Source organism: Balaenoptera borealis, assembly GCF_965194805.1.
Source record: "Balaenoptera borealis genome assembly, chromosome: 10".
NCBI classification, from domain to species: domain Eukaryota; kingdom Metazoa; phylum Chordata; class Mammalia; order Artiodactyla; family Balaenopteridae; genus Balaenoptera; species Balaenoptera borealis.
Window position 1 is genome coordinate 117936989 of NC_138874.1, and position 23738 is coordinate 117960726.

The 23738-nt window shown below is 57.0% G+C and overlaps 2 protein-coding genes across 3 annotated transcripts; one reads left to right on the forward strand and one right to left on the reverse strand.

Annotated features, from left to right (window-relative positions):
* The first annotated feature begins 784 nt into the window (after positions 1-784).
* Positions 785-14732, forward strand: MTG1 (mitochondrial ribosome associated GTPase 1). Of its 2 annotated transcripts, none has more exons than XM_082408042.1 (11): positions 785-1028; positions 2087-2164; positions 4652-4743; positions 6680-6760; positions 7296-7352; positions 7537-7627; positions 9177-9238; positions 9622-9718; positions 10030-10111; positions 13899-13989; positions 14256-14732. In XM_082408042.1, the coding sequence occupies exons 1-11, from the start codon at positions 917-919 to the stop codon at positions 14340-14342; spliced, it is 930 nt and encodes a 309-aa protein (XP_082264168.1). In that variant the 5' UTR covers positions 785-916; the 3' UTR covers positions 14343-14732. The 2 variants fall into 2 exon arrangements, with proteins under 2 accessions (XP_082264168.1, XP_082264167.1); XM_082408041.1 differs by having other exon boundaries at positions 788-1028; positions 13899-14011.
* Positions 14733-14870: 138 nt separating this feature from the next.
* On the reverse strand, positions 14871-18937 carry SPRN (shadow of prion protein). The gene is made up of 2 exons (XM_082408043.1): positions 18685-18937; positions 14871-17893 (listed from the first exon to the last, which is right to left on the reverse strand). The coding sequence occupies exon 2, from the start codon at positions 17875-17877 to the stop codon at positions 17431-17433; it is 447 nt and encodes a 148-aa protein (XP_082264169.1). The 5' UTR covers positions 17878-17893; positions 18685-18937; the 3' UTR covers positions 14871-17430.
* Between the last annotated feature and the right edge of the window lie 4801 nt (positions 18938-23738).

Genomic DNA, 23738 nt, shown 5'->3' on the forward strand with positions numbered 1-23738 from the left:
CCACACGCCTAGAGCCCGTGCTCCACAACAAGAGAAGCCACCGCAATGAGAGGCCCGTGCACCACAATGAAGAGTAGCCCCCGCTAGCCGCAACTAGAGAAAGCCTGCACACAGCAACGAGGACCCAACGCAGACCAAAAAAAAAAAAAAAAAAATTCCATTAGCGTCATACTCTTGTAACTCGAAAGTGCAGTGAGTAGTTGCTCAGACTTGCGATATAAAGTTAAAATCTGGTGGCCTAGTGGTTAGGACTCTGGGCTTCCACTGCCATGACCCAGGTTCAACCCCTGGTTGCACAACTCAGATCCTGCAAGCCATGCGGCGTGGCCAAAAAAAAAAAAAAAAGTTAAAATCTGACTACATTTATACAGAGTATTGGAACAGTGAAGGGAATTTTGAGGCTCTTTGTACTAATAGGCTTAATTTAGCAGAACTGCAGTCAGTTTTTGCAAAGGGTTGGTTTGTTACATTAAAATGCAGAGTACTTAGAAAAGGATGTTACACTTGTAAGTTAAATTTTAAATATCTGAAAAATTTTGACCAAGTTTGTAAAAAGGGACCAAACTGAAAGCGAACTGCTAGATTTTGTTACTTATGCTCAGGATACGCTTAGGAAGAACCAGGATTTTTTAATTTAATGAATTACTAAACTCTGGACCCCGATAACTCCCGGGACTGCGTGGGTCCGCCCCTGGCTCGGAGCCACGCCCTTGGTTCATAGCCCCTCCCACAGCCCCGCCCTCGAGCCCCCCGCCCCCTCGCGGGGTCCGCCGCTAGAGGCAGAGTTGTGCGCGCACGCGCGGGCCGCGCTGCGGAAGCTTGGAGCGTCGGAACCCTTGTGCGGGTCGCGGGCCCGGCGGAAAAGTCCGTTGATGGAGCGGTCCGCGGCGCTGCGCGACGCTCGGGACGCGGCGCCATGAGGCTCACCGCGCGCGCGCTGTGCGGCGCCGCCCGGGCCGCCTGGCGGGAGAGCTTCCCCCTAGACGGTCGCGACGTGGCGCGCTGGTTCCCGGGCCACATGGCCAAGGGTGAGGTCCGGCGGGACGCGACGGGGCCGCGCTGTTTACCCGGCTCTTCTCGGGTCCCCCGCGAGCGGAGAGGGCGGGGGTCGCAAGGCCCTTCTGCCACTCGGCTCCCGAAGCCTCAGTTTATGCATCTGCTTTGGAAAAGATAAATTCCTGACGTTACTTTGGAGACTAGATGAAGTAGGGGTAGGAAAGCACTTTCCAAGTTGTATTCAGCTATTCAGTCACCTCAAAACCTTTGAGACGTAGATCGAGTTTGCTGTCTTCTGCCTAAACCTCTCTGGGAGTTTCTTACTGTTTATTTGTCAACGTTTGGCCCCAAAAAGACATGTAGGACGGGTCCAGCCCTTCCCCGTGTGACGGATTGCCACGCTCCCCCTGCTCCCGCCCCCTTGGGCGCCTGCTCTGCCGGGCTCGGTGACGGGTTCTCCGCGCGTCGGTGCTCAGGAGGGACGGGGCGCCCTCGGGGGGCGGCATGTGGGGTGAGGTGAGATGTCTGAGGATGTGCGTAAATGACAGGGCTTGGCTGTGGGAGGGGAGGCTGAGGGGCGGTGTCACTGCTGAGCTGCAGGAAGAGGAGCATTGCTGCTTTTGTTGTGTGTGGTGTTCCTAGTTCGGGGTGAGTTCAGTGCCTTGTGTGTGCGTCGTCCAGGGTGAGTGGCTGAGGTTGGTACCTACACCATCGTCATCACACAGTATTGAGGGCCCCATGAGTGAGTTAGTCAGTGTTTCTCTGCTTTATAGATCAAGACCCATAGAGGTTAAATATTCCACCTAGAGTCGCCCACTTGTGGAAGTGGTGTAGACGGATGGGCTCTGACCTCACCCTATGATGTGCAGGTGTCCCTCAGGCAGGGACCTGAGCTTTTCTCTCCTTAGCCACCAGGGTTGAATTTGAAGGAGACACAGCTACTGTTTAATAGAGCACTGCACTCAGATGTGTTCATTTTAGGTTGTTTATGATGGTGTGTCATTCTTGACAGTTCAACTTAAATCTTCTACCTCTCTTAAAAGGCCATGGACCCCTTTCTTCCCTTAAGCGTCCTTCTTCTGTTTTCCAGGGCTGAAGAAGATGCAGAGCAGCCTAAAGCTGGTGGACTGTATCATCGAGGTCCATGATGCCCGGATATCCTTTGGTGGTTGTGACATTGTGACTTATAATAAGCAATACATATTTGGTCTTTGTCCTGGTTCTGGCACAGAGCTCCTGAAAGTCTTGGAATTTCCTAAGTGAGGTGCTTGTTAAGGTGTCTTTTGTTATGTTAATGAGGTGATTTTGGAAAAGACCCTAAGTCACCTAAGGTGGGGAGCGGGTTGCTGGGGGAACCAACCTTGACATGGGAGCCTTAGAACTTTCAGTCCTACCTCTGACCTTACGGAAAGGAGAGGGGCTGGAGATTGAGTTCAGTCACCCAAGGCCAATGGTTCATTCTGTCCTGCCTGTGTAATGAAGCCGCTGTAAAAACCCAAAAGGTTGAGGGGTGGGCTGGGGACAGCTTCTGGGTTGGTGAGTGTGTGGAGATGCAGGCATAGTGGCATATAGAGGGAATGGAAGCTCTGGGTCCCTTCCCCATCCCTCGCCCTATACATGTCTTCCATCTGGCTATTCCAGAGTTATGTCTTCTTATAATAAGTCTGATCTAGTAAGTAAAATGTTTCTCTTAATTCCTTGAGCCAGTCTAGCAGACTAATATTGCTAGAACCCAAGGAGGGGGTCGTGGGAACCCTCTTTCCATAGCCCGTTGGTCAGACAGCCTGTTGGTTGTCACCAGGTGACAACCTCGACTTGCAATTGGTGTCTGAATCAGTGGGGGGTGGTAGCAGTCCTGAGCCCTTAACCTGTGGGGTCTGATGTTATCTCCAGGTAGGTAGTGGCAGAATTGAGTTGAATAGTAGGACACCCGCCTGGTGGTGGTGGAGAATTGCTTGGTGGTGAGGGACGCCCCCCAACCCCACTGGCATTGGGTGCAGAACTGTAGTGCAGGGGAGACCCTCCTGAGTCAGGCAGTGCTCACAACAGCAGGAGGCACTCCTGGCTTGTTACCTTGTTTCCGTCTACCTCCTCTGGCCCCTGCTCTGGTCCAGTCAGCACCACGGTGGTCAGCAGCGTCACCTGTCATAATTATTGGCATTTGAAGCAGTGGTTCTCAGTCCTCGTTATGCGCGAGAATTCCCCCAGGAGGCTTTTGAAAATACCGATATCTGGGCCCCTTTCCAGGCCAGTGAATCAGAATCTCTAGTGTGGGGCCCGGAAAGCTCCCCTTTGATATGCAGGTGGCATCGTTTCTCTCAGACCTCTGCCTGGCACGCCCAGGCCCTCCAACCCAGTCCAGGTGGGATATGAAACCTCCATTAAAACGTTCCTGCCAACCAGACTTTTCTTGCTATACTTGAGGCGTGGATTGGCAAGATGTAACCATCTCGCTCAGTGATGAGTATACTTTTCAGAGCCTGCTTTCGTTGTACTTATTTGAGCTGTGTTTAGATTCTTCTTGTACAGCGAAGGTGTTGGCTTGAGAGTCATTCCATCTCTAGGGTGGAGGGCGAGGGACTGTTTTCTCTGTTGCAAAGGCCTGTGGGAATTTCTCTACTGTAGGCTAAATGTACCAGTTCGTACAATACCTCATGCCAGTCAGAAGGGCTTATGCCAGTCAAAAGGGCTTACTGGCAATTATATGTCTGATTATTGAAAAACAACGAAACCTGCCCTTACTGCTCCGCGTGCTGTGATGAGCGGCCACCTCTGCTCCTTTCAGTCTCTAGACGTTCTGATTTCTCCTCCGGGTCGGCACCGTGAGGGAGTCTGGAGGCTCTCAGCGTTGTGAATTAGCCCAGGCTTGGTTAACCTCTGAGGGAAGAGGGCTGTTTACGGAAAGTCCCTTTGTTGTGTGGGTGAGGACACAGCACTGGACTGGGTGCCTAGACCCAGGGCACGTTGAGGCCTTGGCCTCGTAGTAGACAAGCACCAGGTAGGGGCCGAGTGCTCACGAGATGAAGACACAGACAGACCTCCCTCCTGCTGGGTCCGTGTCACAGGAGGTGGCACTTGACAGCACCAAGGGCCCCTGGCTGAGGGCAGAAGGGCCTGCCCCTGGCAGTAAGGAGGCAGGTTCACTGGAGGTCTCTGTGGGAACTCCAGAGGGTGGCGGCGGTGGGTGGCGGCGGTGGTCTGACATATACTAGTTAGGACCCTGTGGGAGGTACTTTTTTTGAGCCACCAGATCATTTTGGCAACTGAACAATGGTCTAGTCGTAAAACCTTCCAGCGAGCTTTGGTTTTTGTTTTTGCCACCGTTGTTCCTGTTTGAGAAGTCACGTGAGAGCCACCGCCCTGTCTGTGCTCCGGCTCTTGTCCACAGGGAGTGGCGAGGGGCCTGCAGCGGCTCTGTGGCACTGGCGGGGCAGGCAAGACTGGGGGTTGGTCTCGGCGGGAGGCTGGGAGGCTGGGAGGCTGGGCTGGCCCCAGCTCGCTTGCTCCCAGACCGGGCTTCCTCCGCTCTGTCCCTTCTGAAGGTTTCCTTTCGAAGGTGGGTCCAGTCTGCGTAACAAGACAAGGCAAAGTACATTAATTGGCTGGTAAAGCTTTGAAGGAATTTTCCCTTAATTTTGCCACATCCCACTTTCAGGCCGAAACCCTCTGTTTCAGGAGACCCTTGGGCTTAAGCCGCACTTGCTCGTCCTCAACAAGACGGACCTGGCGGATCTGAAGGAGCAGCAGGTAATGCCCTGCAGGGCCTTCGGCGTGAGGGCCCCTGAGTCGGACCGGGTCACTGGCGGACACGGTGTCGGTCCGCCCGGGCCCGCCGGCTGTAGCAAACTACCCTTTGTCTAATTCATGACCCAAGTGATCGAAGCGTGCGCCTCCTATGGCAGGTGGCCTGGAGGAGCGGCCGGAGCCGAGCGCCCCACGTGGTGGCCGCTGGCCCCGCGAGGCTGGGAGCACGTGGGTCGTGGTTGCCGCTGTGAGGCCGACGTCCACGTTTTATTTCACTTTCATTTGCTAACGTTTCTGTTGCCTCATGAGGTGAGTGGCCGTCCGTCCCCTGGACAGCGCTGGCCTGGAGGCCTCCTGGTGGCTGCGTTTGCCCCTGGTGTCCTCGCTGGCCAGCCCCACGGCCCCCCAGACCCCTGGCTGACCTGTGGGCTGCCTGCTGCCCACCGAGTGATCTGGAAGCTGGAAGGTGGGAGGCCCAAAGCAGCTAGGGGGTTTCCCTGAGCCCTGCCGGACGGGGATACAGTGACCGGGCCGGGGGATGTTTCCCCTTGTCCCTGAGTGAGAGAAACGTGAAGATTCAGGAAATGTTACTTGTGAAGTGTTCTTCTCTGCTTTTCTTGCTGTTATCAAATCCTTTGTGAAGAGTAGGTGTCAGAATCTTGAAATCAAGCCAGTTTTTTTCTTTTGTGGAGCTTTTCCTTTCGCAGCAGCAAGAACATGTTCCCGGTTTCTTAGTTGGCTGTGGTACCTTGAGTTATTTAAACCCCTGCCACAGGCCTGTAGCACCCGGTTTCCAGGGAAATGCAAGTGCTGAAGCCACAGGGTTCTTCGTCCATTGAGAACCGGAGTGGGAGACATTGCGCATCAGGACCCTGCCCCTGCCGTGCGGGCTGTGCTCACTGAGGTCCCTCCCGCCGACCGCGCTCCACTCTGACAACAGAACCCCATGGGTTTCACTGCACGGGCAGTTGTAGTTACTTGTGATCACAAGGTTTCAGTTGCTTTTCTTAGTTGAGACTTGGGTCTTATCATCCATCAATTGCTCCTGCTCCAAAATGCTAATTTTTGTGGCGTGATGGGCACGTTAGGTGGCCTGACAAGGGGACACGGGGGTGGGGGGGTCTCACCTGCAGGAGGCGGCTGGAGTGTTTGCCCCTCCTCTCAGGTGCTGCGGCCAAGGGCTTGGGGAGGAGAGGAGAGGAGACGCCCCCAGGGTGGCCCCTCCGTGTCTGCCTCTGTGGAGTGGGTGGCAGTGTCCCGTGCAAATTTGGACACTTGAAGCGCAGCTTCACATGTGTCTTTGTGATGGCCTGACCTTAATCTGCGTCCTCATAACAAATAAAATAAATGAGTAAAACTAACTGAATTACTGAATGATTTTTTTGTTCCTTTATGTAAATCAGTAGCTGATCAAACAGTGCAATACTGGTTTTAAAAATATGAGTCATACGCTGATTTTGCTTCATGTTACGGCCAGTAAGTTCATATTAACCTTAGTTTACTTTGGGGCTTTTAAAGTATTCCTTGTACTTTGTAATCGGATTGGGTTCAAACCTTAGTTTAAGTGGAGCTCGTAGTGCGGAAGCTCGTTAGGAGGAGCGGGAGTGAAGGCGTGACTAAACCAGCAATTCCAGTGTGACAGTTCCAGTGCTGGGAGCGACTTGGAATAACCTGGTTTGGCCTCCTCTCCCTGTGTCCTCACATGGAGCCAGCCGCCCAGGGCCACCCCGGGGCCAGGCTGCCCTCCTTGGACGTCTCGTCAGGCAGCCTGTCCCTGGTGCTGCGTTGCCCCGCCCCGTGCTGCCCGGTGGGCCCAGCCTCCTCCCTGAGTCCCCGGCCGCCATGGCCCTGGGCTGGCGAGCAGATCTTGGACTTTAGCGTATGACACCGCCCATGTCTCCATTTAGTGTTTAAAATGGAAACGTCTTGTCTCTTTCAGAAAATTATACAACACTTAGAAGGAGAAGGCCTAAAAAATGTCATTTTTACCAACTGTGTGAAGGATGAAAATATCAAGCAGGTGGGTTTTTTTTCTGTTTTGTGCTCTAATGCTTCTGCTTAAATACGTTAAAGAAACGCCACGAATTATTTTGTGCTTCCGTAAGAAGCAGAGTGTTGGAGATGACTCGTAATTGCTCGGGTTCTGGGCCCGCTCGTCTCCCGCTGCCGAGGGCAGCGTGGGCCTGGACGGGCTGACGGTGGGAAGGAGCAGAGTCAGGCTGCGAGACACGTTCCGGGGTCATAAGGTGGAAGAGCCCGTGGAGGGTCTAGTGCCTGTTTTCCCAGTTGTATTTGAGAATTTCACCGGCTGACGTGCATCTTGTTAGCAGGTGCTGGCAGTCACAGCCGTCACCCCACGGGGTCTGTCCTGCTGGTTCCTGGTGGAGGGACGAGGTGGGGCACAGGCGACCCCCACCCCCGCCTGCCGTAGCGCAGCCTGAATCTTGACGTGTTCGGACCCGAGCTGTCCGGTGCTGGACGCTGGAGTGTCCACCTCCAGAAGCTAAGGGTGGCCAGTTCCCCCAGGAAAGTGCCTGTGGTCTTGTTCCTTGCAGATAGTCCCGATGGTCACGGAGTTGGTTGGGAGCAGCTACCGCTATCACCGAGGAGAGGTTGGTGGTGGGCCAGTGCCAGCTGTGGGGTGTCCCTCCTGCTGGGGAGCCCCCTGTCCTCCGGGTCTCAGCAGCTGGGTGGGCAGGGCCGGTGCAGCGACTGTCCTTCCTGTTAAGCTGGCCTGGGCGTGTGTGGGTCTGGGGGGTCTGGGTGGGCCCCTGATCCCTGCTCTTGCGCCTGCAGAACCTGGAGTACTGCATCATGGTGATTGGGGTCCCCAACGTGGGCAAGTCGTCGCTCATCAACTCTCTGCGGAGGCAGCACCTCAGGAAAGGTAGTTCCCCGGGGCAGGCGCTGGTTCTCGTGCTGGGACGACACTTCAGAGCCTGAGACCCCAGCTCGTCAGGGGGTCTTTTTCCACCGGGAGGACCCAGCTGACAGCCTGGCATGCAGTCAGCTGGTGAGACACAGTCATTCCCTTATACATTTTATATTTCATTCGCTTTCTCTCTTCCAAATTAAATGCTTAATTATAGTGTTTAATATATGCGATGACTTCTAAACGTTGGTGATCTTGTCCTTTTATTTATCTGTCTCTGACCCACTGTGCTCAAGGTGGGTAGGATATGTGGGGTGAGACGTCAGGCCGGGACCTGGGGAGGAGGAGCCCCAGGCCCGTGTCCTTGTCCCATGCCTCTTAACTTTTGAGACCAAGTCTTCACGAGCGTGTCCTTCGGGAACCACCTCAAAGACCGAACAGTGCTAGACCGTCATCTCAGGCTGTTTCACTGCCAACTGGAGAGCTGTTATAGTCAGCTGTTGTTTTGTTTATTTTTCTTTAGTTGTGGCTTTAAAAAACATCATTGGGGGCTTCCCTGGTGGCGCAGTGGTTGAGAATCTGCCTGCCAATGCGGGGGACACGGGTTCAAGCCCTGGTCTGGGAGGATCCCACATTCTGCGGAGCAACTGGGCCCGTGAGCCACAACTACTGAGCCTGCGCGTCTGGAGCCTGTGCTCCACCACAAGAGAGGCCGCGATAGTGAGAGGCCCGCGCACTGCGATGAAGAGTGGTCCCCGCTTGCCGCAACTAGAGAAAGCCCTCTCACAGAAACGAGGATCCAACACAGCCATAAATAAATTAATTAAAAAAACAAACAAAAAAACAAAAAAAAAACATCATTGGCATTAAGTACATTAAGTGCTGTGCAACCATCACACCATCTATTTCCAGATTTTTCCATCATCTCAAGCGGAAACTCTAGACATTAATGGTAACCACCCTCCTGAGCTCCTGGGAACCTCTGGTCTACTTTGTGTCGTGTGGATTTGACGGCTCCGGTGCCACATAACTGGAATCACAGGATTTGACCTGTGTCAGGCTTATTTCACGGAGCCTAACTCTACAGGGTCCATCCATGTTGTAGCGTGATTCATAATTTCCTTCCTTTTTCGGGCTGAATAATACTCTGTGGTGTGGACGGACTACATTTCGTTTATCCATCCGTGTGCCGACGGATGCATGTGTCCCTTTGCTCTTGTGTTGATTCAGCAGAGGGTGCAGAGTCTGCTGGGCCCCAGGGCAGCCAGTGTTCAGAGCAGAGGCGGCCTCTTGGTCAGGAGTGGCCCCACCGACAGGCTGTGCTGGGCAGTGCGGGGGCAGATGCTTGGGACCCAGTCTTGCAGGGGGGAAGCTGATGGCGGCGGGCAGCTCCGGTCCAGATGTCAAGGCCGTCGCTCAGCAGGTGCTGGGCCGCTCCCAGTGCCGGGAGGCAGTTCTCTCCTGGTGTTAGGGGCCCTCCAGGTCTCCACGTGTGTCGTTGCTCATTCTGTAGCTTACCTGCCTGTGTGTTTAATAGACACTGACACCCTCTTTTATCCTGCAGGAAAAGCCACCAGGGTGGGCGGCGAGCCTGGGATCACCAGAGCTGTGATGTCCAGGATTCAGGTAGGGGCCCTCGGCCACCGGGCCTCCACCGCCCCTTCCCTCTGCTCTGTCCGCCAAGCGCTGCCTGGGTCCTCACACCAAGCCTGGGGAGGGCACAGGTGCCACCGCATCTCACAGATGAGGAAACCTGCCCGAGGGCACACAGGGTCAGGGCGGAGCGCGTCCTCCTGGGAGGAAGGCAGCTGCTGGGCTCCTGCTCTTACTCATTCTCCACATCACGTGGGCGTGGCATCCTGTGGGGTAGCTGAGAGCTGGTGGCAGTGACGACACTGGCGGGCAGGTTCTGGGGCCTCCTCAAGCCTCTGGGACCCAGCAGAGGGCCTGGCGGGAGGGGCTGTTTGAGGCTTCTCGAGCGGCGGGCCGACCACCCTCTGTGCCCACAGGTGTGTGAGCGGCCGCTGATGTTCCTGCTGGACACCCCCGGGGTGCTGGCTCCTCGGATCCAGAGCGTGGAGACGGGCCTGAAGCTGGCCTTGTGTGGTGAGCCAGCCCCCCGCAACTGGCCCCCAGACCCCCAGGCCCCCAGGCTGGGCGCCTTGTGCCAGCCTTGGCCTGGCTGCCGCAGAGATGTCCAGAGCTGTGGTGAAGGACGTCTCGGGCAGCGTGTGTGGTCCTGGCTCACAGGTGACACACTCCGCACCCTCTGACCCCACCAGCCCTCCTGGCCTGCCCTGGAGGGGGCGCCCTCCTCCCGTTTGACAGGCGGGGCGGGGCTGGTGAGGGCAGGTCAGGCCACGGCTTGGCCTCCTCAGCGGCACGTGTGTGCGCTCACCCTTGCTGCCTGTTCCCAGGCACCGTGCTGGACCACCTGGTGGGCGAGGAGACCCTGGCTGACTACCTTCTCTACACCCTCAACAGGCGCCAGCTCTTGGGGTGAGTGTGGGAAGGCAGCCCTTCCTCTCCCATCCCAGCCAAATGTGACTGAAAAAACAGCACCGTTAAAGAACTGTAGACAGACAGTCTGCAGTCATTTAAAGTGTACAGTTTGATAGACGTGTGAAACCGTTCCACAGTCCAGAAAACCCCCCCAATTCTTATGCTGCTTTGTAGCCCCTCCTCCCCACCCCTTCCTGCCCCATCTGCTTCCCATCACCTTCTAGAATCTCACGAGTGGAGCCACATGGTGCGGACTCCCTGCTCAGCCCCGTCGTCTCGGGATTCATCCGTGTTCTAACACTGGTCACCACCAGGAGGTTTCATTGTGCAGACACCTGGTCGGTTTGTTCTCACCTCTGAGGACGGTGTGAGTGCCGGTGTCCCGTGGGGCCCCAGAGCTGTCCTTTATCACAGCGGTCCCCAGCCCCCAGGGGACCCGGTACCGGTCTGTGGCCTGTTAGGAACCGGGCCACACAGCGGGAGGGGGCGGCGCGTGAGTGAGTGAAGCTTCATCTGCTGCTCCCCACCGCTCTCCACCGCTCGCATTACCGCCTGAGCCATCCCATCTCCCCCCCTCCCCATCTGTGGAAAAACTGTCTTCCACGAAACCGGTCCCTGGTGCCAGAAAGGTTGGGGACTGCTGCTTTATCACCTTGAGGACATCAGTCACAGGTTATTGACTTCCCCAAAGAACCAGCTTTTGGTTTCGTGACTTTCTCTGTTCTCTTTCTGTCTTGATTGCTGTTGGTTGATTGCTGTTCGGTCCCTGTTCCTTCCTTGTTTCCATGTTCCTGACTCTCTTCCTGTTTGTGCTGCCCGTGGGGAGACGGGCCCTCCCACCACCGCCTGGGCTGCTCTCTTCCCCGCTGTCCTGGCAGCAGCTGCTTCATGAGTTTCCAGGCTCCGTTGTCGGGGGCGGAAACCTTCAGGAGGTCATTGGGTTCTCCTGGTGGTTTGAGGACGTGACCCCCTTTATCCTTCAAGAGAGTCTCTGTGTGCTCATCTTTCCTGTCGCTTTACTTTGAGCTTGTGTGTCTTTACTTGTAAAATGTGTTTATCGGCTGCTTATAGTTGGGCCTTGCTTTTTACCCAGTCTGACCGTTTCTGCTTTTATTTTAGGCATTTAGACCATTTACATCTGATGTGATCACTGGTGTTAGGTTTACATCTGTCATCTTGCCGTTTGTCCCAACTATTCTTTGTTCTTTTTTTCCTCTCTCTCTCTGGCCTGTTTTATGATTCCCCTTTGTCAGCTTGTTACCTGTAACTTTGGCGGAGGCCGCTTTAGGGTTTGCAGGGCACTTTTTGGTGGTGTTAATGCCGAGTGTGGTGTGAGGGCCTTTCCACTCTCCTCATCCTCACCTCTGGGCCGGTCTTGTCACACGTTTTGCTTTTATGTAGCAGACATGCTGCCGAGCTTTGTCTATACACAGATGTAAAGTGAAGACTCGATCTTGGCAGTTTACTCTGAGCCTCACCAGTCACGGCTCCTTGTCTGTGCGTTGACCTGCCCTCCCTCTGGGGCCATCTTCCTGTCCGAGGATTTCCTGTGACGCTGTTGGTGATGCAGGTTGCTGTTTGTCCGAAGATGTATTCATTTCACCTTAGTTTTTGAAGGGCGTTTGCCCTGCGTGTAGAATTCTAGATGGACGGATTTCCTCAGTCCCGCAGAGCGGCTGTTGTTTCTGATGAGAAATCTGCTGTCTGTCTGTCTTTGTTCTCTGTATACATGACCCTCTGGCTGCTGTTAAGATTTCTCTTTATCAAGTTTTTGAGCAATTTATGATGCTGGGCCCTGGTGTAGTTTTCTTCATGTTTCTTGTGCTTTTAGTTCCTTGAGTTCTTGCATCTGTGGTTGTGTAGTTTGTATCACATTCGGATGATTTCTGGCCATTCTTCTCTCCCAGGGCTCCACTACCCAGGCACTGGCCGCAGGTGCCGCCGGCTCAGCAGTGCTGGGTCTCCAGTTCCCTCACCCTCTCTTCTGCAGAATCTGATCTGCTTTATAATCCCCTGAGTGTGTGTTTCATAGTGCTTTCCTCGAGATACTCGATTTGGATCATTTTTTTTTACTGTCTTCTGTGTGTTTTCTTAACTTTGTAACCACAGGGAACACAGTTCTAATAACCGATTCAATGTCTTTGTGAATTCTGACATCTGGGGCAGTTTCAGGTGGTTGGTCTTCTCCTTGTAATGGCTCTGATTTCCTGCCTATGTGTGCCTGACAGCTTTTGATGGGGGGCAGGCACGTGAATCTGACCTTCTTGGTGACAGGTATCTTATATTCCTGTTCTGGGACCGTTATTTGGAAACAGTTTGGTCCTTTCGGGTCTTCCTTTTATGGTTTATCAGGTGGGCCTGGAACAGTTCCCAGGGTGCTCCGCCCCCTCCCCAGGCCCTGTGGATCTTGGGGTTTCCGTCTGTTCCTGGCTCTGAGGAGGCTGGCTGCTCCCCTCCTGCCCTCCTGGGTGGCTCTTCCTGGCCTCTGGCCTTGGGGAACGTTCTCTGCTGACCATCTGAGGGTGGCTCTCTGCCAGTTTCCCGAGTCCTCTCCCTGGGCAGCTCTGCCCTGTCTGACTCGCCTGCAGCCGGCAGCTGCCCTGGTCCCCAGCGCTGTCTCTCCACTCCGGGCTCTCCGGGGCCCCTCCCTGCACTCCTCCTTCCCATAGCTATACTCTTCGTGGCCTGATGTCTGGTGCCTTGAAAACCATTGTTTTGTGAATTTTTGGTTGTTTCTTCCTTTTTTGTTATTTCAGATGGCGAGTAGACCCAGTCCCTGTTACCCCATTTGCATGGAAGTGGAATTTGACATATGTGTTTTTTTTTGTTTTTTGGTTTTTGGTTTTTTTTGGCTGCACGTGACTAAGCATGTGGGATCTTGGTTCCCCAGTCAGGGATTGAACCCGTGCCCCCTGCACTGGAAGCACGGAGTCTTAACCCCTGGACTGCCAGGGAAGTCCTGGAAGTAGAATTTGAAATGTCATGTTTTGCTTGATGTTCGAGGCATTCAGTTTGGACCTCCACTGTCCTCGGTGTTTCTGGGAAGTGTGACAGCCGACTTCCTGCGGGTGGCAGGTCTTGGGTGTGTGTGGGTGGGAGTCTTCCTTGCCTTCGGTCTCTTGGGGACAGAGGGGCCCATGCAGCTGCTGCTCTGGGAGGTTTGATTTTGGACGCGCATTCCTCAGGATTGTCGTCCCCGAGACCGGCTCCGATGCTCACGTGGGGTCCCGGCGCGAGGCCTGAGGCCCGTCCGGCCTACCCCACTCTGCAGCTGCAGTTCACATCCCAGCCCTGCCTGCCCGGCAGGCGGTGAGGGGGAGGGGCCAGCGCAGGTGCTGGTCCAGGGGTCCTGGCCCCGGGGCTCAGGGAGGCACGTGTCCGTGGAAGACACTGGTCTCCTTTGGCCGCTCAGCCTCTGATGCGCCGCGCCCGTCCCGTGCTGGCTCTTCCCCCCAGGCCCAGAGCACGTGTCAGTGGGGAAAACCGCCGTCCGTCTCCGGCCAGCCGCCTGGAGGCACCAATGCAGCCTCGGCAGCAAACTGTGTGCCGGTGGCCGGGCTGCCATCGTGGGACCCGGGCCAGCTCAGGGCCAGGGGATGACACCGCTGGGAGCTGCAGCCATTCTGGCCGCCGCGCCCAGGGCCCCAGTGGGGGAGCGGGTCTCGGGCAGCTGGTCGTGGCCACGCGGAAGGCAGGTGTCGGTGAGGCCCCCAGGTCCGCATGGCGGTCACCCGCACCCACGAGGGGTCATTGGTGGAGCTGCTGACTGTCGCCCTATGTGCAGGTACGTGCAGCACTACGGCCTGGGTGAGGCCTGCGACGACATCGCCAGCGTGCTAAAGCATGTGGCCGTGAAGCTGAGGAAGACCCAGAAGGTGAAGGTGCTGACGGGCACTGGTGAGACCTGGCGGCCCCAGGCCGGGCTCGGGGGGTGGGGCCCGGGGCGGAGCTTCTGGGGGGAGGGGCTCTCGGTCCGGGCTCAGGGCAGGGTGTGCGGGGCGGCCCACCCCTCTTCCCGTGGCTTCTGGAGGCTCCAGCTTCCCGAATGTGCAGCGCAGGCGCCCACCTGAACGGGCCTGAGGCGGGTGGGCTAGAGCTCCCGAGTGGGGCTGCATCCTTACTGGGCCTCCTGCTTCCCCAGGTGACGTCAACGTTGTCCAGCCCAACTACCCTGCGGCCGCCCGAGACTTCCTGCGGGCCTTCCGCAGCGGGGTGCTGGGCCCCGTGATGCTGGACCAGGACCTCCTGCAGGGCCCCCCTAGCTGAGCTAGTCCAGCAGGAGGGTCTCGCGCCCCTGCCCTTGGCTCCACGGCCAGGGGGTGGACGCCCAGGAGTCCCCTGGCCACAGGCTCCTTGTGGGTTACTGTATACTCCCCGGTCTCTGCTCTAGGGAGGAGGCCGTGCCCTCCTGCCGCTCCACAGCCCAGCCCCTGGTTACAGGGGACTGAGCCTGGGTGTGGACATCAGGGCAGTGGACGTCCCTGGGTGCCTGGCCTGGGGAGGAAACTCACTCATGTTCAGTATCTCTTAAATATTCTCTTGAGGAGAAGCTGGTGTTTTCTCAGAAGGAGTTGAAAGTGTAAACTGTAATCTTAAAATTAAAAGGCCTACTTCTGTGGTTGGCCCTTTCGTTGTGCACCTGTGCAGCCCCTTGGGCCCCTCACCAAGGAAAAACGGAACGTGAACCACTTAGTACCCAAGGCTCTTGTGTAAGATTCCCGACACGGAGTCCTGGGTCCTGCAATAAGAAACAGTCTCATTGGCAGCAGAGTGTTTATTTCACTACTAAAACGTGCACACACGCGGACAAGAGGTCCCAAGTAGCCGTGGCAGAACCCAAGGACCACCTGTCCCCTCGGTGGCCGGGGCCGCTCTGCTCACAGCCCAGCCGCACACAGGCCGGTGTGGTCAGCGGAGACCCCGGGCCTCCCCACCGCCTCCGAGCACCTTCCAGCTAATGAGACAGCAGGACTTTTTCCCGGAGGCGGTGCCCAGCATTGTTGTGATCGCACCGGAAGGGGTGCAGGAACATGACCACCAGCTTGCGCTCTGGAGAGGCCGGGGGGGTGGGAGGGGGCAGGGCAGTGGGGGTGGGGCAGGCTGCACCTGGTCAGCAGCCGCGGCCCTTCTGTGGCCGGTGGTGGCGCGGCCGCCTTCCCGTAGGCGCCCCTCTAGGGCCTGCCGCCCCGTGTGGCTGCCCCACACCCAGCACACCTGCCAAGTCTCCGGAGACACCCACCGGCCTCCTGCCGGAACCCTGACCCGTAGGGGTGGGAAGCATTCAGAGACTCGCGGCTGTGCCAGACGCCAGATGCCCCTGGGGTCGGGCTGGTGCGTGGAACAGCTTGACGAGAGTGGCGTTTCCATCACGTCCCGAGTGCGCTGGCGGCTCATGCTGCAGAGGCACGTGAAGGTCCGGGCCTGCCACGGTCCAGGTCCGGGTGGGTCTCTGAGGCTGAGCACAGCCTGGCCGGGCCCATCAGGGAGAACTGAGTCAACCAGTTCCAGCCCTGATGGGTCCCCCTGTTCAAGATTTTCAAACGGTCACGCTGCCTCTGAGGCCCCGGCCAGGGCTTGGCCACGACCTGTTGGTCTTTGGGAGCATCGAGCTTCGTCTGGGAGGACGGAGGGCATCTGGGCGCCGCACCCAAGAAAGCTGGCAGTGTGGACACAGGAGGCTGCAGGGAGCTGCGTCCTGCAGCAGAGCGCCTGGGTCTTTGGAGGAAAGTGCTTGGTCCAGGTCCCACGGATAATCTGGAGACCTTCACTGTAATCAGAGCCGAGTGCCAGCTGTGGGAGAGCAGAGGTGGCACGGCTCCTGGGAGATGCTGGTCTTGGCACTGGCGTCCATCAGGTGAGCCCAAAGGCCCTGCAGCCCAGGGGCGGGCGAGGGCAGATTGTGGAGGTAGCCCTGCCGGGGAGGCCCCTGCTGAGTGCAGGAGAGCCTGAGCCGGAAGCCAGGCCCCGGAGCCTTCCTTCTGAGGGACAAGAGGCCATCCAAGCCAGAGGACATGTGAAAGAGCTGGGGCCCCAGGCTGAGCTCATGGCCAGCGGACCAGGCTGGCGGCTTGAGGGAAAGGCACCTGAGAGAGGAAAGGCTGGCCTTCCGCGCGGGTGTTGGGTGCCAGCGGCAAACCCTTGTCAGGACGCGCCCTGTGGTTTCTTCAGAGGCCGCTCTGGCCTCGTTGTGACAGCCCTCGGGGTGTGGCAGAAGCTCAGCTTCTCCTGGGCTTTCTTCTGCTGGACAGGTGCCCTCACATCTGGTGGTACTTGCTCGGTGCTGGGCCCTGCCTTGTGGCCATGCCGGCCGTGGGTCTGACTGGAGCCCCGGCTCCTCCGGTCCACCTCGCCCTCAGCTTCCGAGGGGCTGCCTGCCACAGCTGCCGTCCCCGAGTGCAGGCGGGGCTCTTATCCCGGAACGTGGACCTGGAGCTCAGAGCGAATGGAACGCTCTTGAAGTTAAAACATTTTTTTTTTCTTCCAAAATAGGTCCAAGAAGAGTTATGTGACTTGTTTCAAGTCAGAGCAAAGTGGCTTTAAGGGAGCCCCTGGCGGCGGGTCTCGCAAAGCGTCTGCCCAGAGGGGGACACGGGCCCTGGGCCCGAGGGCAGGGGCAAGGCGTGGGCAGTTCCTGTGGGCGAGGGTATCCTGGGAGCCATCTGGAGAACTACGGGGCCACGTCTGGGCTCACTAATCCACAGATGTGGCCCCCTTCCTTTCTGGACAGGCAGGCAGCACACTGCAGCCTGCGAGGGAAACCTCTCCTCTCCCCCGAATCCTCAAGGCCTTTGGTCCACTGGGGCTGTTTCTGGGGGCGAGGCCACCACGTCCTCAGGGCTGTGGGAGAGCCAGCCCAGCCTGAGGGCCCACCTCTCTGCCTGGTGGTCGGCACTGTCCACACCGCTCAAGTGTCCAGGTGGGGTCAGGGGAGCTCGAGTGGCCTGAACAGCTTGTGGAGTGGGGGTCAGCTGGCCAGGACGGTGCAGGAGCCTCAGGACACCTGCCTTCCTGGCTGGGGAGGACCCTCACCTCCAAGTGGCAGGCAGGGCATCCTGGAGCTGGTGGGCCACTGGGCCCCTGGTAGGGTGGGAGGTGCGGAGGCTGGGGAGGGGATCAGGCAGGAGGGGGAACAGGAGGTGCCTCTGGGTCACAGGAGGAGAGGCTGCTGGACTGTCGGGAGTTGGCCACGCAGCTCCTCTGGGCTCAGAGGCCTTGGGCAGTGGAGGCAAGGGGCGCTCAGTGCTGGGCAGCCTCTGCCATGGCCCGCGGGGCGGGCGCGGGCTGGGGGCAGATCTGGCCCCCGAGCCCAGCCCGGCCTAGGGCCGCAGCAGCCCCAGGGCGCCCAGGGCGCCGCCCAGCAGCAGGCAGAGGTGAGGGTCGCCCGTGGGCCCCGCGCCCGAAGTCCACGCCCGGTAGCTGTAGACGCTTCGGTTCGTTCCGTTGCCGCCGGGTGCGCCGTCCTCGTCGTCCTCCGGGCCATGCTCCCAGGGCCCCGCGGCCCTCCTCCAGCTCGAGCCCGCCGCCAGGCCCGCAGCTGCCCCCGCCGCTGCCCCTGCCGCCGCTCCCGCGGCCACGCGCAGCGAGGAGCCGGTGTAGCGGGGCGCAGGCCTCACGCGCACCCTCGAGGCCCCGCGCGCGCCCCCGCGCAGCCCGCCCCGGGCGCTGCCGCGAGCCCCGCCACGGCCGCCCTTGGCTGCGCCGCTGTCGCAGAGGAAGGTGGCCGCTAGCAGCAGAGCCCAGCACGCGGCGGCAGTCCAGTTCATCTTCGTGGAGCGAAACCTGCGGGAGGACGGAGGAAGGGACCTCAGCTTCCGCGAGGCCCAGGGCGCCCGGGGCCTGGGGACAGGGGCTCAGCATTTGGTGGTACATGGGGCCCCAGCACCTTGGAGCACTACCCGCCCAGGCTGGCGTGGGCTGAGAGGAGGGGGTTTTAATGCCGGAGGATTAGGGACTCAGGCCTGGGGAGGGCGTGGGCTCTTGCTCAGTAACTGGGAAGGGGCGGGAGGGGGTGAGAGGGTTCTGCACCTGCGGGTTATTCTGTGCTTGGGGGGCGGTGGAGTGGGGGCAAAGGATGGGCGGTGCTGAGCATCCTCCGGTGGCGGGGGGCGCTCAGGCCTGGGAAGGGGGCTCCGTATTCTGGGCTGCTCTGGAAGGGCCGACTCAGGCCTCCAGGGCTCGGCAGGACCGGAGGCCACCCAAGGAAGCAGATCGGGGTCTGGAGAAGGGACCAACGGTGAGACTCGGCCCGGCCCTCCCAGCCCCTTCCGGGGCTGCGCGGGGCCAGAGCCGGTTCGGGCCTCGCGGGCTGGTCACACTGTGCGGACCCCGCCCCACCGCCGCAGGCCCGGACCCAGCTTAGGGTCGCCTCCCGCCCGCTTCTGCCTCGCGCTCCACCCCTCACCCACCGCCTGGCTCAGCTGCTGGGCCGGGGCACCGAGACGCGACCACCTGCCGGCGGCTCCACCCTCCGCCCGGGCCCTGTCGACCCCTCGCTGCGTCTTCATTTCTAGCCCGGCGGGCGCCAGCCCCAGCCTCCCGGTGCGCGCCCACATTCCGCCGCCCGGCCTTACCAGCCACGGGCCTCGCTCGGAACCGCGGCGGCCGCTCCAGGGACCGCTGCCGAGCGGGAAGGAAGGAGCTGCGGCGGAGACTGCACGGGGCGCCGAGCGCCAAGCGCCGACCGCGGAGCCTGGCTTTTGCGTGAGGCCTCCGCCCTAGGCTTGGGGGTGGGCAGACGCGGAGGCGCATCCCCCGGGAGACGGAAGGGAGGAGATAAAGGCAGGCGCTCGGAGGCGCAGCCCCTCTCGCTGCCCAGCACCCCGTCCTAGCGGCCCCCGTCCCCCCTCCCCGCCACCCCGTCCTATCTGTCGACAGGACCTTCTGCCCCGCTGTCTTCAGCACCCGGTGCGCACACCGCCACCTTCCCACACTCCATCCCACCCCACCCGCCCCAAACCCTAACCTCTCCCACCCCACCCTCTCCCGTTCCTCATTTCCATCCTTCCCGGGGTGGGTGTGTCCCAGACACAGGGACCACAGAACGCGACGTCGGACCCTGAGCTCCTGACCGCGGTGCACAGAGAGGGGAGGACGGCTCTCCAGGGCCCCATGGTGTCCGAGTCCCAGAGGGCCCCCCTCCTCCCGCCCTTCAGTGCCTCGTGGGCCCCCCTCCTCCCGCCCTTCAGTGCCCACTGTTCGGGGTCCTCAGGTAGCCCCGCCACCGGTAACCCGACTGCTCAAGCCAGCGGTCCTCCCCAGTCCCGGCCGGATTGGACTCTGGGACCACGTCTGAAATGGTGCTGTCTTGCTTTCCACGGTTGGTTTGTCCTCTGGAGTCTCTCCCCTCCACCCACTGACTCTAGGCCTTCACCCCGGCCACACCACCTGGGGACACCAGGCCCTCTTGATGGTGTCGAGGGTGGGCACAGGGACCTCCTGAACTTCAGAGGGTTGTTATGGGATTCGATCTCTCAGCTTCCATCAGACCCTCGTGGTCCCTGGAGTCTCAGCACCGCCGCTCCACACGTTCTCCTGGGCAATCTCAGGGCCTGTGGGTTTCAAATGCCACCTGGGCCAGAGGGGCAGCGGCAGAGGAGAGAGCCTCCCACCCAGCCTCAGGGATCGGGCTGCTGTGGTGACGGATGGCGGGAGGGGTGGGGACGGCAATGGGGGTTCGTCCAAGGTTTGCATTCTCTGGTCGAGCCCCCCCACCCCGGTCCTACGCGCAGAACGGCCCCCAGCATGTTGCTCACCCCAAGGAAACAAGGGCGTTTCTCTGACGGGGTCAGGAAGCACCTGGAAGCCCCGGCGCGGCGTGGGGCCTGCTGGGGACAGCTGCCGCTTTGGCCTCTCAGCGTCCTTTCCCTGTTCCGGTCAAAGCATCCATGTGTGTGCCCTGGAGAGCCAGCCCTCTCTTATGCTCGGCCCACGGGGGTCTGACTGTGACTGCCCCCTCCCCTGGTCTGGTGAGGGGATGTGGCATGCCCTGTGGCTCTTCCTGGCCACGTGGACCTGCTTCCCAGTGTAGGGCTCCTGGCCGTGCTCTGAGCTGCTGAGAGAGGCCGCTCTCCTTCCGCGGGAGGCTGAGCCTGGAGCCGTTGCATGCGAGGACCCGTCACCCGCGTGGAGCCTTCGCATGGAGCCCGAGGGCAAGAGAGGCGGGCCCTGTGCCCCCTCGACCTCCCGGGTCAGGCAGCGCCACGGCTGACGCCGTGGACCTTCTCTGGATGAGTGCTTTCCGTCACCTGCACTTAGAGGGTCCCCAGCCCGATGGCCTGTCCCTGCCGCCTCATTGTCAAGGGTCCGCCGACCACAGGGAACGTCCAGGCAGCCTTCCCACCGCTTCGTTTTAAAGTATGAACAGCAAACAGCGTTTATCAGGCATTCGAAGACAGAAAGTCTGCAACACAACAGAGAAAGACCAAGGTAAAGAAATGGGGGAAAAAAAGAAGGCTCAAGAAGTTTGAGGAATTAGAAGAAAACCTAAGAAACAAACAAAAAATACTCCAATTCATAGGCTCAGAAAAGCTGAGGGGGATACTATTTATATAAGAACAGGATGCTGTGACAAAGGTCGAGGCTAAGAAAGAACCTCTGAAAAGCAACCAGGAGAATTGAATTATAAAGTTAAGGAAATTTCTCCGGATGAACAGCAAACAGATGGCAAATATGAGAGAAAGGGCACAGTTTTGGGCTCTGAGTCTGAGAGATAGTTGTTCGGAGGAGAGAGAAGGAGAACCAAGGGCACCACGTAAGAAGAGCCACGGGTTGAGGCTTAATTAACCCTTTTATGAGACCCTAAACCTTTTCTCTTAAAATATATAAGGGAAGCACAGAAAAATATTTAGACTATTTTATGTTTAAATATCAACATGAAAAATCTAAATAAAATATTAGCCACTGAGCCCAACAGTACATCAAAAGCAGGTCAGCACCACTCGGGTCCAGGTGGTTTCAACATTGTCGAGTACGCGGACGTACTTTACTCACTGCTGCACCAAGGGAGAAGAACGCTCACTATTTTCTCAGGAGAAGACAAAGCATTTCATTCCTTAATTTTTTTTTTTTGTTTTTTGGGGTGTTTTTTGCATGTGAAAATGTATTACTATCGTGCCGTCACCATCAAAACTTATGATCTTGGTCCTTTCTTCTAACCTTTGCGTTAAGGCCAAAAGATTTGCGACCAAATCCAGCGACCAGAACGTCATCATTTTCCTCAATAAAGTTCAAACAACCATCACTGGGTACAAAGGCTGTGATTTTTTGGCCATTCTTCATTAACTGAACCCTGACACACTTCCCTATGGCAGAATTTGGCTGTTTGGCTTCAACCCCTACGTTTTCGAGCACAGTTCCCTTTGCATGAGAAGCGCCTCCATAAGGGCTGGCCCTCTGGGCTGTGCTTTCTTGTACTGTTTATCAGGCCACTTCTGGTCTTGTCAGTGGCTACGGAGCTTCCTGGCAGGATGAAGACATGCCACGGGCCCGAGCAAAAGAGAGCCATTTCTTAATTTTTAAATGTTATTTTTTTTAGTTTTTTAAATTGAAATATATATGACATGTAACATGTTGTAAATTTAAGGTGTCCAACGTGTTGATTTGGTACATTTACATACTGTAATATGATCGCCATTGTCAAGTGTTTGATTTCCATCAACACTCATTGGTGGGGAAAAATGCCAAGAAAACTAGTCGTTGAAATGAATTTTTTAACTCGATTAAGGCTGTATTTCAAAAAAACCCTCAGCAGACATCATACTTAATGGAGAACCTTTAAATGTGTTCCCTTAAAAAATATGAACAAGAAAAGCTTCCTACTCTCCCCACTTCTGTTGATCAGAGTGAAGTCCGGCCTGCGACCAGGAGACAGCCATGCACTGGAGAAGCCACAGGCTCTGCAATTCGACTGCTTACCGCCCCCTGCAGCTGGGGAGCCAACGACGAGGCAGAGCCGATGAAGCCTGCAACAGGGTGTGCTCTGAGGGTGCCCGGGGGGGTTTTGCTCCCCCAAAAGAGGGCATGCTCTTCCCCTCCCCTTCCTCCAGCTTGGACTGTGGACTTGGTGCTGGGAGTTGCTGCTGCCATCTGAAGACTGCAGGCTGGACGCCAAGGCTAGTGGGTGGGTGGAAGATGGGGAGGAGCGTCCTGGGTCCTGGACACTCAGGGTTGCTGCTCTGTTGGCCCTGTACTGCCCATGGCCTGACCGCTTATCCCTGTTGGTTCAAGCGATTGCTACCTGGATATTCTGTGACTGCAGCCATGTGTGCGTCTTAGGGTTGATAAAATAGAATTTCTCTACCAGAACAAGAAATAGCTAGAAAATATAAAATAGGGAATTCCCTGGTGGTCCAATGGTTCGGACTGCGTGCTTTCACTGCTGAAGGAGGGACTGGGTCCCATCGTCCCTGGTCGGGGAACTAAGATCCCACAAGCCACACGGTGCAGCCAAAAAAAAAAAATGAAGAAGAAAAAATTAACAGTGGTTCTCTAAAAAAAGAAAGAAAGAAAGAAAAAAACCCCGAAAATATAAAATAAAATGCCATGCACAGTAACAACCAACTCCATAAATAACCTCCCACAATGCAAAGGATCTCTGTGGCAAAAAAGAAAAGTCATTAAGGAACATAAAAGAAGACCTGCATAAACGGGGGAGAAACAAGGACAGCACAAGTTGATACCTTGAGTGACCCTTCTCCACAGTTAACCCATAAACTTGGTGAAATTCCAATAAGAATCTCTGCAGAGTTTTTAAAGGAACTTGTTATTGACTGAATTGTGTCCCCACCATTCATTCCTGTCCCCAGCACCTGAGAATGTGACTGTATTTGGAGATGGGTCTTTACAGAGGTGATTAAGGTAAAATGAGGTCATCAGGGTGGTCCTGACCCAATATGACTGGTGTCCTTATAAGAAGAGATCAGGTCACCGACATGCACCCAGGGATGACCACGTGAGGATGCAGGGGGCAGATGGCTGATTACAAGCCAAGGACAGTGGCCCCCATGAAACCAGCCCTGGTGACACCTTATCTCAGACTTCCAGCCTCCAGAATTGTGAGAAAATGAATTTCTGGCATATAAGCCGTCCAGTCTGTGGTGCTTTGTTACAGCAGCCCAAGCAAACTAATACAGAACCCAAGGGTTTCTAAAGTCCATACAGAAAAATAAAGGTCAAATATAACTAATTTTGAAAAAGCAGCTCAAAGAAGAGGGATTCACTGTGCCAGATATTAAGATGTTGCAGAAGCCATGGTGATAAAAGAATCCAGTCTTGGCAGAACAGAGAGAGAGATCAATACAAGAGAAGAAGGGCATCACTGACAGACCAGGTAGGAGCTTGTACATGTGCATAGGAATCAAACAAGTTTGAGAATTTGATAGAGAATGGGAAAACTGTGAGAGGAGCCAGATGGACATTCTAGAACTAAAAAAACACATTAGAAAACAGATTAGATAGATAGAAAGCATTAGTAACCTGGAAGGTCTTCTTCTGAAGACCAGAGGGAAAAAAGACAGAGCGTGCAGAACAGGCTGCAGGGGGTCATGGGGGACCCTATGAAAGGTCCAACATACACGCACTTTTTTTCTTTTTTTCAAGTTAAAAAGATTTATTACCATTCCAGCCT